This window comes from Acinonyx jubatus, chromosome A1 (assembly GCF_027475565.1).
Source record: "Acinonyx jubatus isolate Ajub_Pintada_27869175 chromosome A1, VMU_Ajub_asm_v1.0, whole genome shotgun sequence".
Taxonomy (NCBI): Eukaryota; Metazoa; Chordata; class Mammalia; order Carnivora; family Felidae; genus Acinonyx; species Acinonyx jubatus.
In genome coordinates, this window is record NC_069380.1 from 183,655,504 (window position 1) to 183,670,234 (window position 14,731).

Sequence of the window (14,731 nt, forward strand, 5' to 3'; positions counted from 1 at the left end):
TTCAATTGTTCAATACTGACTAAAATTAAATGAAACTCATCCATGTCTAATGATTCATGCTCTAAGCTGGAGTTGGACAAGTGGCTACCAAGTTACAACCAATGATTCTACCTCTTTGGAGTAATTTCCCTGTAAGTAAAATTACAATTGGGCTTGATCTTCAAGATTTAGCCCTAAAATTTTACCTTTCTCTATCCATCTCTTTCCACTCTCAGTACTGATACTGCGAGCAAGAAATCACCAGCTAAGAAAGTATAATCGTTAGGTGGTTATAATTGATGTCCATGACTGCATTGTCTGGTTAACAAGGAGCTATTACACAGCTCATGAATTACACATTGTCTTATATGTTATGTAGCTCTTCACCACTTACCAATGAAATTCCAGGTGCTTTAAGTCATGTGAGCCTAAACATACTAGAAATCATGTTTGGAAACTATTCCAGTAAACTCAGCGCTCTTGACTGAAGCTTTATCTTCTAAACAAAGCCACTTATTTATTGTACTTCAATGTTCTTATAGAGCTGATAGAGAAGCATTTAAGGGCAAATCAATTCGATTTGTGATGGGGATGGAAGAACAACTGTAATTTTAAGAAAATGCTATTTTTAGTATTCTTTTTGTCATTATTCTGATAGATAATTCATAGCAAGGAAAAGCTAATTTTGGGGAAGATAAACTGGAAGACAAATATGAAAAATCAAACATTTATGATGTGACTCACCTGTTAATGAGAAGCACTGTCAATTTCTTAAACAGTGGAGATATCGATATATAAAAAAAATAATTTAGTCATGTTTAAGATATTTGTCAATTATCTTTTCCTTGCACTTTCTGACCTATTTCTGCCCTTTGGGAATAGACTGTTCTTGCTTTTCTGAATGAGATAGATTACATGAGAGGTAGGTGAACATGGTAAACAAATTCTGGTCAGCCACTGCTTATATGTCCAGCAAATTCTTTTCTGAGCTGTTTAGCACTGCAATGTGTCGTGACCTTCTTAATAAACTCTTTTTGGGAAAAAAAGTGAAATATTAAAAAAAAATTTCCTCATTGCTGTCTGCTTCCCTTTTCAGTCTCTGATATGCTTAAATTTGCATATCTATAATGCTTGAATAGCATTATTTTCTGAAAGTGCAAAAATAAGAAGAGGAAATTAGTCAATTGCATCAAACAGAGTGAAAGGAATCATTAATGAGTTTGTGTGGAAAGCATGATGTCTGTAGACTCAGTATATCTCCCATTTTTATATTTTAATACTTATTTAATATTTTACATTTATTTGGGGCAGCAGCTTGACAGGAGGGCTCTATTAGTCATATCAGTCACGGATGAATGTGTCTTTTAAATATGGCAAAGTAAGATTTTCAATTGAATTAGGAAACACCAAAGACTTGGATAAAAATTAATGTCTTGACCTGGTTAGTTCTCATAGACTGTCACAATAAAGTATTAATCCCCAAAATTACTGTAAATAGTAGTCATACAAACCCTTTATTAGGTTTTCTTTCTTATAAGAACAAATAGCAAATACACTGGATCTGACAGTTTCTTAATTAAAACCTTATTTAGATAGTGACTAATTGGTCCACTAAGCAAGTGAATAGTATTAGCTCATAGGCAGTAAACATGCTTCTGAAAGATGAAAGGCTATCATTGCTAAATTGTTTCTCACTTGTTATTGCTATATACAAATATAATTCCTATTCTTATAAGTTAACATTTTTTGATGCATATATATAGGGTTATTGTATGACTTCATTGCATTGTTTGTGTAATATCACCTATTTTCAAGCTTAAGAATTAACTTTTTCTTTTAATTAATTCATCTCTTTGCCTAATATGTTTATGAGAGGCAATGGGATAAAAATTTGGTATCTGGATAAATAACTCTGCTTTATTGAATATCCTTGAATAAATTATTTAGCCCCTCTAAACTTAAGTTGCTTCATGTGTCAAATAGCAAAAAAATGTATTTCTTAGAGGCTTGTTGTGAGAAATAATATGATAGCACACCATGTTGCACAGATGCTAGAAAGCCATAAAACCCATTGTTCCTTCCTAGCACACAACTGAGCTACATTTCCCAGACTCATTTTATCATCACGGGAACATACAATATTCTTGCCAGTGGAATGTAAGCATAAATAAAGTGTATCACCTTGAAGCCAAACAATTTTCCTTAGATTTCATATGACTTCCTATGCAACCTCTCCCTATCTCTCAAGCCCTGTCTCCCCACTAGGCAAGGTCAGAGCAACCTTGGAATTTAAAATTCTGATGTGGAACTTTTTAAAATGTAATATATAAATACTGCAGGGTTACAACTGAAAGAAAGAAAAACATAAAATTTTGGGTTAACATATATACCATCATATGTCACTAAAAACAAATACATGCATGGGACTGTTATTCCCTTTAAATTAAAAATGTAAAGGAGTTTGTTTCTGTATTTGACTTGCTTTGAAAACCTATTGAAAACTTGATGGAGAACATTCTAGGAAAACTTAATTTATATAAAAAAAAGGCATTCCTACATTAGGACATCTATAGTGTAACTGTGGTGACGTCAGAGGTTCTGGATAGGTCTAAGAACAAGGATTTCAAAGAAGCAACTAGTAAAATGCATTCATCTTATTATAAGCAAGGAACTTTCATCCCAGAGATGGCTATTCCTGGTCCAGCTCTCTTTATGTTATTCTTATGTTTTCTTCTATTGAAACCAAACTTATTTTTTTTTCTAAATCAAAGCTTAAAAATAAAATAAAAGTCAATTACTATGAAGTTTTCCATGGATTTATTTTAAGACATTACATTTCTTCAACTAGTTTGAAAGTATATTTTTGACTAAAATGAACTCACAGCTTATTGTGACCCAAAGTCACAGGAGACTGTGAGATGAATGCACAGTTGTTTCTATCCTACCAACTAGGTTTCTGAATTTTTTTGTTTATTTCAACCTCTTCAGAAAAAAAAATACTGTTAACTTGGATCTTTTTTCCCCCTTTTCTTTCCCTTAAAATAGTTCACCTCCATTATGAGTAAAGTTTTCAAAAGTGTCCCCCTGGTTTGCCAAAGACATCTAAATTAAAACACATCGTGGAAGGTGGGAGTTCTTCCTTTTTTTTTTTTTTTCTACTTGGATAATTATTTGGCCAATACATATAGGCTGATACAGGTAGAGAAGGTTGGATTTGAGCTTGGTATTAAATAAGGAATACAGGACACAAAGACATGAAGTACGTACTACCTATACAGAACACCTCAGGGGGTTAAGGGTATGGGGGAAGAATAGTGGTCAAGCTTTGAAGGTATAGGGTAAATTTTAAATATTTTAGAAATGAAGCAATGAACATGGACTCTATCCACATAGCTGCTATTTCTAAAATTGTGGTCTGACCGGTACTGTTGGAAAGTAAGGTAAATTTAGTGATACAGGGACTTTTTATTTTAATATTTATGTATTTCTTATAATAGAAATTAGGAAAATACAATAAGCACATGGGATCCTAACCAAAATGGTGAATTAAAGACAAAAAAGTAAATAATATCTAATGTTCATGGGTTCACCAAAAAATTTATGAGGATTTTCATGAAACACTGAAGTTTGCATCCTAAAGAAAATATGGAAGCTTTCATGGTATTCTAACATGGGAAGAATGTGATACATTCTTTGTGATTCAGAATGATGGCGCTTGGATCACATATTCTCCTAAGAAACTTATTTGCCCACTTTTGTAGCCCACACATCAGGATAAGAACATGAAGGAAAAAAGTTCTGCCTGATACTAAAAATCATGTAGATAATTTGGTGAACTGGCAATGGCAACATGATCAGAAAGAACAAAGTCTTCTACTTTAGAGTAAACAATGAGTAATGAGAATATACATAATAGAATTCTGCACTGCTTATTAAATTGAGAGAAATTTTGCAGGTTTATCAATATAATTGTCATAAACAATCAATTCTACAATTGCTACTCATCAACAACTCTAAGCAAGCCACTATACTAATAACATCATGGGTACAAAGATGATTAAAAGAAGTGAATTTTGTGAAATTTATGATTTATTGGAATGAGGGGTCAGAAAGGGGTAAATAAAAAGTGCCTAAGCCCTATGATCCAGCAATTGCACTATTAGGTATATACTCAAAGTATTAAAAAAAACAGATTCAAAGGGGTACATGAACCCCAATGTTTACAGCAGCATTATGAACAATAGCCAAACTATGGAGAAAGCCCAAATGTCCATTGACTGATGGATGAATAAAGAAGATGTTGTATATATACGTATACACACACACACACACACACACACACACACAATGGGATATTACTCAGCCATCCAAAATAATGAAATCTTGCCATTTGCACTGATGGAGATGGAGCTAGAGTGTATTATGCTAAGCGAGAAAAGCCACTCAGAGAAAGACAAATACCATATGATTTCACCCAGATGTGGAATTTAAGAAACAAAACAGATGAACACATGGAAAGGGGAGGGGGAAAAGAAGAGAGGGAAACAAACCATGAGACAGAGGGGGTGGGGGAGGGGCCAGATGACTGAGGGGTATCAAGAAGGGCACTTGTGGTGAACACTGGGTGTTGTATATAAGTGATAAATCACTGAATTCTAACTCCTGAAGCCAATATTGCCACTGTATGTTAACTAACTAGAATTTAACTCTAAATAAATAAATAAATAAATAAATAAATAAATAAATAAATAAATAAATTAGTAGGGAAAAAAGTGCCTTAAGCAACACAAAGCAGAAATTATGTCTTCATAAAGTGGGTGAAAATGCTCTGAGGGAGAATTAATGGAATGATGACGATGATGATAATTATTAATAAGAATGTCTTCTATTACAGAGTCTTTTCTGTGTGTCAGAGAAAGTTTTAAGCATTTTTAATTGAGTGTATTACTTAATCCTCAGAACAATCCTGAAATATTGGCGATACTGAGCTTAAATATATTAAATAATTTATACAAGTTAATATTCAAACTTGAGCTGCCTGACTCCAAGAGTACACATTTAAAAATTGCTCCAAGTTGTTTTGATGAAAGGTAGTAAAGACCTCGTTGAGGAGATGCTATGCTTTTAAGCCTTAAAGTCATAAAGAAGATAGAAAGGATTTGTGAAGCCATTCAGAGAAGAAAAATTAAGATTAAGTGTGTGTATATGATTGGCTATTTATATTCAGAAAAATATAGTTGGATTAGTTCTGTCACAAGGTGGGAAATTATAGAAAACAATGTTGGAAAGTTCCTGAGAACAAAAGCTTGTGCTTAATGACCTACTAAATTCTTGAAACATGGTGAAAGTTGTGTTTTCAGAAGATCCATTAGACCACAGTGGGAATAAAATAGCATAATAATTAAGAGCACAAGTCTAGGAGCAAATCACTTGAACTCATAGCCCAGGTTTTGTAACCGATCCCTGCAGTAAATGAGCCTCTAGAAGTCTGTTTCCTCATCCACAGTGATACCTTGGGTGTGATGTGTAGGAAATAGGACCATGGCTATGAAAATTCAACTAGGTTGTTTGGATAAAAAGTTTGCTACAGTACATGTAGTTAGTGCTCAGTAAGCACTAGCTTTTATGATTAATGTGTAAAAGATAGACTGTGGAAGAGAGAGACTGACAGCAGGGACATAACTTAATAGGCTACCAACACAGTCCAGATGGGAACAGACAAATCCTGAACTAGGACGGGGCATTGGCAACAGAAAAGAGGACAGTTACACAAGATGCTTTAGAGGCGTAAGTGCCTTTGTGATTCATTAGAGGTGGGAGGTAGAGACATGACTCTAACTGTTCACGCCTGGCTCACTGAGACAATGATGGTGCTATTCCCAGATGCAGAGCAATTATAAAGACATGATGGTTTGGAGGAAAAATCATGGATGCAGAATCTGTTTTGATATATTGACTGTGAACTAAAGATGTTCTTCAAGTCATATCCATCTACCACCAAGGCAATATTATTCTCAAGTATGATACAGATGTGACTGGCGGGAAATTAAGAAGGTTCAGGTTGTGTGAGCAAAGGTTGTCACTGATGACATTGAATTACATGGTGAGAAGATTCTTTCCTGAGAAATGGTCTTCTACTCTTCTGTTTACATCAATGAAATGTTTTACTTTGGTGCCAGCTGCAATTTCCCATTTCTCAAATATCTTTCCTTCCCTCATTTTCAATATACTCAGTCTGCAGAACACTAATATATGCACTTAAAATTTAAGAACATTTGTTCGCTTTTCATTGTATTTTTGCATCAACTTCTATTGTGTCAAATGCTTCTGCTTTTTCATTATGGCCCTAATATGAACTTTCTTTTTAAAAATTAATTTTACTAAAAACAATAATGAATCAATTTAAAGAAAAAAATACTAAGGAATCAGCAGTATAGTCACCACTTGAATATAATAAAGTCATGAGAGGTGGGCTTGAATGAATGAAGGTTAGAAAGCCTTGCAGTAAGCTAGGTCAGATAGTAGGCAATATTCTCACCCAGTTTTGACCAAGGCTTCTTAAACTGATATACATTTATGGTAAGTCTAGGAGAAAAGCACATTGTAATAACGTATTTAAAAGGAGTATAAATTTAAAAGGAGTATAATTTGATCTGATAATTTCCCAAGAAAGCTGTTTTTATAACTTCCTTGTAGATATTAACTAGTTGTAAAGCTCTGCTTTGAAGGTAAGAATGGCATCAGAAATCAAACAAAAGGTCATGCAGAAACTTCAAGTCATTACAAAATCAACTGTCATGAGAATCAGGCTGCCTCTCAGCATTGGTGTTAAGTTTCCATTCAGTCCTTTCTCTTCACAAATACAACTAAGATGGTGCTGCACACAAAATACAAACCAACAAGAGCAAGGAGTGAACAACAAGACCAACAGGGAGGCTAACCACCGTATTAAAATTCACAAATGATGCAATCAATTAAATCATGCTACTCAGTATCAAATCTGATATCAATGCAGTCTTGCTTTGATTTCCCTAGGAAGATTAATAGCTTTGTGGAACCTTGGTAATATTTCTTGCCATGCTTTAAGTAAGTAGGTCATTTACTTCTGGAAATATCTCATAATAGACAGTAAATACTCTAGATCATTCTCAAGATGAAATATTGGGGAGGGAATGATTTAGGCCCTATGATATAAAGCCAACACTTCCCTTACCACCATTTGGTTTTAATGCCCCTCTGGGCTCAAATGACTAAAAAGACTGGCCAGTCATCAGTTTTGGGGTTCTGTTTTAGGGTGCTGGAGCAATTACAGAAATATGAATATACAACACAATTTAATGCCCAATTTCTCATTCTGGAAGCATGCAGACTTAGAAATTATTTTTACACATGTTCTTCCTTTCACAGATGGAAAACCAGTTCTAAGGCAATCCTAAATCTTTTTTAGGGACCAAATAAAAGACTGTTCTAGTACTTGATGTTCAGGATTTGCAGTGAATAAGGGAACAGAAGGCCACTTTTCAAAAATATACTCAAGCATTTCTTTGACCTTCTTTTATATTCTTTTTGCAAATTAAGAGAGTTGGAGAAATATGCAAACACTGTTGATAATAGTGTTAAAACCAGATAGTTCTTTGATGTGGAGAATGATGGTTATGAAGATATAATCTTAAATTTCTATTTTTGCATAGGTCCTTAACTTGCTTCTCTATGTATAGCAGACCAAGACCTTATTCCAAATTAGTCAACACAAAAGTATATTCTATGAATTTCAGGGAAAAAACTCAGGTTTGTGCAAATAAATCAACAGAAAACAGTTCAACTCACAGGAATATATATCAAAATACATGTCTTAATAGACATTAAGCTGAGAACCCATCATTTATATTTGAAACTGGGACATATCAAACTCAATTTTAAAAGGAGTAGCTGGAATAATTTGCTTGGAGTATGTACTCAACATTGCAGAGGGTTTATACTGGCCACCCAGGAGACAGATATGGTCTCTGAAATAGGCTTAAATTATATCACATGGGTTTTCAAATAAATTCAATTAATGCCATTAAAATCCATGATACTTGTTGTAAAAATAAAGATTTTTAGTTTCTCTTAAGAAATCTGAGCTCCTGACCACGTTAGGTCCCACACACACTTGTATTGGTAAAAGCTACTATTTATTGAATGCTCACTAAGTTCCAGGTATCATTCTAAGCACTCTTCTTTTTTGTTTTTTTGTTTTTTGTTTTTTGTTTTTTTGTTTTTTCCTTTATACACACAGTATGCCTGTGAAACAGGTTTTTTGTCCACATTAGTTATCTGGGAGATTTAATCCCTGAGAAATTCAGTAATTTTCTCAACATCTATAGCTAGTAACTGATGCAGTTGGGGTTTGAAACGAGGCCTGTCCCTTATCCATAATAGAGCCAGTTCAAAATATTAAATTAGTGAATGCAGAATCAGTCCATATCGATTATGATCACATTTCTGTACTTGCAGAAAGTTAATTTTCCCTGTGTGATTACTTTAAATGCTGCTATTTTAATATACCATAAAAGTTATTTCCTAAAAGAAACATTACACCTACACCTAATAAATATTGTCTGCTTTTAAAATAATTGCCAGTCATTTCTGCTTAAAGAAATTAAGCAAATAAGTTACTAATCCAATTTTAATCCATTTTGCTTCAAACTGATAGAATCCATTTATATTTATCTATTATGCTAGAATACCAATTATAATTTTCTCTGGTAAATTAAAACACTTCATTTAATTTTCTGCATATTATTTGTAGATAGGTATTGAAAAGTCTGTGAATTATTTATACCAGAATATTAACTCTGGAAGGGGTCACTCAAAATTGCTTTCAAGAGCATCTTACCAGAAGTTGTCTTCACTACTTCAGTGGTATTTCTCAGTCCAACAAATGAAAATTGATAAAGCCTCCACGATCTTGTGTCACCTACTTCAACAGAACTACGCTTCCATTGGTAGACAATTTCTTCACGTGGATAGCCATCTGCCATGAGATGGAAAAGCTCATATTTAAAATTATTTATAAATGAATGTATGTAGCAACCACCTTCCATGAACAAGACACTGAAGTAGGTATGAGAGAGATGGCGTTTTAAGTTAGAAAAGGATCTTGAACTAAAGAGCATCACAATAGAGGAAATAAATACATGACATCTTACCCCAACAAGAAGTTAAGAAGTCATAAGGTCAAGATTACCCTTGAAAATAACTTAATTTGCATAGAAGATATGCTAAACATGGTTTCGGATATACTATACGCATGCTTTACATTGTCTGAGGTAAGATATAAAAAGTATTCAATATATGATAAATAGCACATATGCAAGATATTATTTTATGATGATGAGGAGTAAACAAGGCAAGGTTTTGAGAGTCATGCAGAAACAGAAAATAATGGAAGAGGAGACTCAAATGCCTCTCCAGGGTATGCTCTTAGAGTGGAAGATGACTGAGAAAAATAACCTCAACTATTTACATTATTCTCTCTCTCTCAATTTGTTGGGACTTCATTTTAATACACGCAGAAATCTACAATTAACAGTAGTAAGTAGTGGGATGCCTGGGTGGCTCAGTCCATTAAGCATCCAACTCTTGATTTTGGTTCAGGTCATGATCACATGGTTCATGAGTTTGAGCCCCACGTTGGGTTCTGTACTGACAATGTGAAGCCAGGTTGGCATTCTCTCTCTTTCCCACTCTCTCTGCCCCTCCCCCCCAAACTAAATACACTTAAAAAAAAAGTAGTAAGTAGAAATGCCAAGGGGAAGATACCAATGAGCACTATGTAGATTCTGAAGAAGTTAATTATGTTCAGCCAAGAGAACAGAAAGCCTTCATGAGAGAGGTATTGCACTGATTATGTAGAGATTATCAGTACCATTTGCTAGCCATAATACCCTAGACAAATTTCTTTGTTTTTTTCCCTCAATTATTTGTTTCTTTATGGAGATGATGGTAGTACTTATTTCATGACTGATGGCCAATGTATAATTGTTGAGTGGATAAACATTATGAAGTACATTATAGAATAAACTCTGTAGGGGTGCCTGACTGAACCTGGCTGGTTCAGTCACTAGATCATGCAACTCTTGATCTCAGGGTTGGAAGTTAAAGCCCCATGTTCCGTGTAGAGATCACATAAAAATAAAATCTAAAAGAAAAGCATAAACTCAAGTAAAAACAGATAGATGGATGATAGATAAATGATAGATAGATGATAAATAAAACTAGACATCATCTCAACTATTTATGAACTAATAATGCTATATAAGTCTTAATTATGGAGGCTGATTGACTACCTGGAATAGGATCCCTAACATCGTCCCTTTTTCTTTTCTTTTGGTCCAACTAGGCTTGTGTTGTGTGCTTATTAACTAAGATTCAAGAAAAAACAAAGCATGATCCCCAGACTGGCATGGAGAAGGGGTAGGGGACAGGATGTGTTGAACCAAGAAAAAGAATAGTAATGTTAGGGAACTCCCTATGGAGAACATGTTGATGATTTAACTTTTTTGATAGCAGTAAGAAACATTAAGTTGTGTTTGGGTTCAGAAGACAAGTGTCCATCAGTGACCTAAAGACACAGAAATCACCAGCTCTAGATTTTATTTGACTCAGAAGAGTAGTCCCAGTTGAAAAAATAATAGAAAAGAAGTCTCATCTCCTAAAGCTTGGGGAGGATTTTACTTAAAAATATTCCATTCTTGGATAAAGTAAAACATATGAAATAAGATTTATAATGGGAAATTTTATTTTTTTAATTTTCTTAATGTTTTATTTTATTTTTGAGAGAAAGAGAAGCAGAGCATAAGTTGCGGAGGGGCAGAGAGAGAGGGAGACATAGAATCTGAAACAGACTCCAGGCTCTGAGCTGTCAGCACAGAGCCAGATGTGGGACTCAAACTCATGAACCCATGAGATCATGACTTGAGCCAAAGTCAGACGCTTAACTGACTAAGCCACCCAGGTGCCCCAATTTAATGGGAACTTTTCTAAATAGATACGATAGATAGTGATAATTTTCCTCTAGTTCCTTCTGGAATTTATGTAATGATGAATAGATGATTGCTGCTTTCATCATTGATTTTTTTTTTTTCTTTTTGAAAGGACAGCTATTATTATTTAGTTGGTTTGTATGGGTCTCTGTCACTCCCTGCCTGGGAAATTCTACTTATAGAAATATAAGCTTAAAATTCATAATAAGTTTTTCATTCTGCCTATTATCCATAGTTGTCAGACCAAAAATAAGAAAGAGGTGAGCAACCTAACGTGGACCTGAACAATTAGTGAGGCAAACATCGGGGGGACACTGAAGCTTGGGTTTAGTTCAGGCAGGAAATTATCTATGAAGCTTAATTTGTATTATAATCATCACAGATCATTTTGCTATATAATCTATTTCCTGATAATAATAATAATTAATAGAAATAATAGATCTTTTTACTGAATCCTTTTGTGTGTGAGGTAGCATATCAAGCATTTTACATATATTACATCAACAAAACAATATTGTGGGAGGGCACATGTCAAAGTCTCTGCTGGGCACCTGAGATTGTGGACTCACTGCAAGATTTAATAATTTGCTCAAGTCTATAGTGATGGAGTTGGGATTTGAACTAGACCCAAAAGACACCAAAAACTAGTCTTTTATTCACTGGTAGATAACTAGTTCTAGATATTATTCAAACTCCATATGAAGTGGGTAATTTTCAATTTTGCTACCTTTAACGCATATACTGAAATTGAAATAAGCAGATGACACTGTAAGGGAGAGAACAAATAGCAAAGATCGTGCTACTCTCTTCTTCTGAGCCAATTGGGGGCAGGTGGGAGCCGGGAAGAAGGATGTAAAACCTACCATTATACCTTTCCATTGAGTTCAGGCCTGGCTTTACAATCCTTCTTGAGAAAGGTCTCTGGGTGGGGCGTCTGGGTGGCTCAGTAGGTTAAGCTTTGGACTTCAGCTCAGGTAATGATGTGGGGCCTGTGGGTTTGAGCCCCACATTGGGTTCTGTGCTGACACCTCAGAGCCTGGAGCCTGCTTTGGATTCTGTGTTTCCCTCTTTCTCTACCCCTCCCCTATATGTGCGCTCTCTCTCTCTCAAAAATAAATACAAATTAAAAAAAAAAAAAAAAGGAAACAAAAATATCTCCAGGCAACCACTGTGAATTTATTAAAAATTTATGCCCCAGTGAAAGCTACTTGTAAATTCTAATAAAATAGATCCTTTTTTGCAGGAAATCACTCTAATAGGGTTAAGCTGGTATTATGATGAAAGTAACTGTCAAAATCTTCAAAGTCAACAACATTGCTTGTTTCTGCATTCTCTAGGAGTATCCCAATTAGTTGGCATTGCAATTAGGAAACTGTTGGTGAGAGAGGATACAGAATACAGAATGAGATTACTTACAGCTGGAAAACTCCAAGGGGCAGGAATGTTCGTCCATTGGAAAATTGTGCAACTGCAATTGGCACTCTGCATCAATTGTCAACCTAAACAGAAGGATATGAAACACAAATAGAAAGAGTTTAGACACAGTTTTAAGAATGTACATGAATGCAATTTTTAATGACTATTCTTCATCTTTGTTCCTGGAGAATATATCTCATATTCCTATTGATAATTCAAGGTGATTCTCCCTGAAGAAACCCACCAAGTCCAGGAGAAAATTACTTAAGACTTAATGTAGTCCATTCATTTTCACAGAACAAACAATAGGATCTCATTGGCTTCAATTCCATTTTTTCCAAAATTTATGACCACGTAATTTTTTTGGCAAATTAATTGCACACATGAGATTGCTTGGTGAATATATTTAACTTAACAGAACAAATTGTTTTAGGAACTTAAGCTCATTTACTGTTTGCATGTAAATTAATGCTGATAATTCTCAGATCTTATCTGCTAATTAAAGCAGAACCTTCTGTTTGTAAGTACTTGGTAGCTGTTAGATTTAAATTACTATATGTGAGTTTTAACACACTTATATTTCACAATGGAGTATTATGCATTCTTATAATGGAACACTATGAAGCCATTAGACAGGATGTTACAGAGTAGAAGAATACTTAATAGCAAACAAGACATGTTAAATACACATATACAGACATGTTCGAAAAATGTTTGCCAGTGAACCTCAATTAGTTTGCATCTGGGGTGTTTATTAAAGTTACAGATTTTCTGGATCTCGATATAGGCTAGGACTCTAGGATGGAGAAATTTAATGGAGTCCCAGATGTTTTGGACCATCTTTGGACAAGTAGGAATATACTCTAAAATTGTAATGGCAGTGGGTTGATTATTTTTAAGATTTCTTATTTGTTAGCTATATTTCTTACAAAGTACAGAGAATAATCTTGAACTAATAAAAGTATTATTTTATAAATATTAATTTATTTTAAAAGATTTTATAACTCAGCATAATTATTAATTGGGGAGATTTCATTTTTCTATGGTATAATAGAGCAACTACTGATCTTAAAATATAAGTAATAATTATTCAGCCTTTAATCATCTATGTGACACTGGGCATGATAAATTTTTCTCTCATTTAATAAATGTTATTATCGCTTTAATGTACTTTAACTTGTTCAGTCACAAAACTAGCAGCACAGTTGAGATTTGAACCCAAGATTATTTGTCTCTAAACCCGAAGGTTTTAATCATTGTCATTCAATAATTATATGCTCTTCCAAAGAAAAGGTTAGTTTTATTTGTAGGTGAAATTATAATTAATTTGGTATTTTATTATTTTCACGTTCAACTGGAATTATTAAAATTGAAAACACCTTTAGAAAGATTGCAGATACAAAAATAGATACACACATAGATAATCTGTGCACACACAAATATTCATAACTTATAGATTGGCAACAAGAATAAAATCATCTCTATAGATTCACAACTCATTCAAACTTTGAATCTTACAAGTGGAATTTTTGAAGTAACTTCCATAATTAAATATTGGATAGAGATTCTGCAAGTTATTACAAGTTAAAAAATGACTACATTTATAAGGACAATAAAGGGACTTGAGATAGTGTGAGTGACTCAATTTTGCAAAAGCTAGACTGAGCTCTGATATATCAAACTTTGATTTCCACTAGATTCTAATTTCAATCACTATCTTATCTCTCATTTAATGAAACCCATGATGAATACAAACTATATGCAATGAATTTCTTTTGTAATTGTGGCCATTTTTCCTAGTTACTGATCTTGGGTGGGGGAATGTGTCATGAGGGTGGTGGTGCCTTATTTCCAATAATCTCCATCAATTCCTACCTAATTCCTCTAAATAAAAATGTAACCAAGTAAAAACATTAAACTTACTAATAAAGCTTTGAGATATACCTTCTAGCACCAAGACCCCTGCAACCAGATAGCTGCCCTTAAGTCATATACATAGAAATTCTGGACAGCTGCCCTAATTCATATTGATAGTCAAATAGAGCTAAGAACCAAAGTCAGATCTGTCTGGTTCTTAAGTTTATATACTTACCTATTATTATGTTTAATAATATACTCTCACCCATTTGAAACCTCAACATAAAAACATTTTAAATGCACGTAAGTATAAGGGGCGCCTGAATGGTTCAGTAGCTTGAGTGTCCAAATTCAGCTCAGGTCATGATCTTGCAGTTTGTGAGTTCGAGCCCCACATTGGGCTCATTGCTGTCAGGGCAGAGTCGGCTTCAGATCCTCTGTTCCCCCTCTCT

General features: G+C 34.2%; 1 protein-coding gene across 2 annotated transcripts in view; it reads right to left on the bottom strand.

The window, feature by feature from the left end:
• GABRG2 (gamma-aminobutyric acid type A receptor subunit gamma2) overlaps positions 1–14,731 on the bottom strand; it is a 113,843-nt gene that overhangs the window by 60,389 nt on the left and 38,723 nt on the right. For both annotated transcript variants that reach the window (XM_015067006.3, XM_015067007.3), the window contains exons 5-6: positions 12,423–12,505; positions 8,858–8,995 (exon numbers count right to left, since the gene is read on the bottom strand). In XM_015067006.3, the coding sequence (XP_014922492.1) occupies positions 8,858–8,995; positions 12,423–12,505 (221 nt within the window). The remainder of the gene's footprint in view (positions 1–8,857; positions 8,996–12,422; positions 12,506–14,731) is intronic.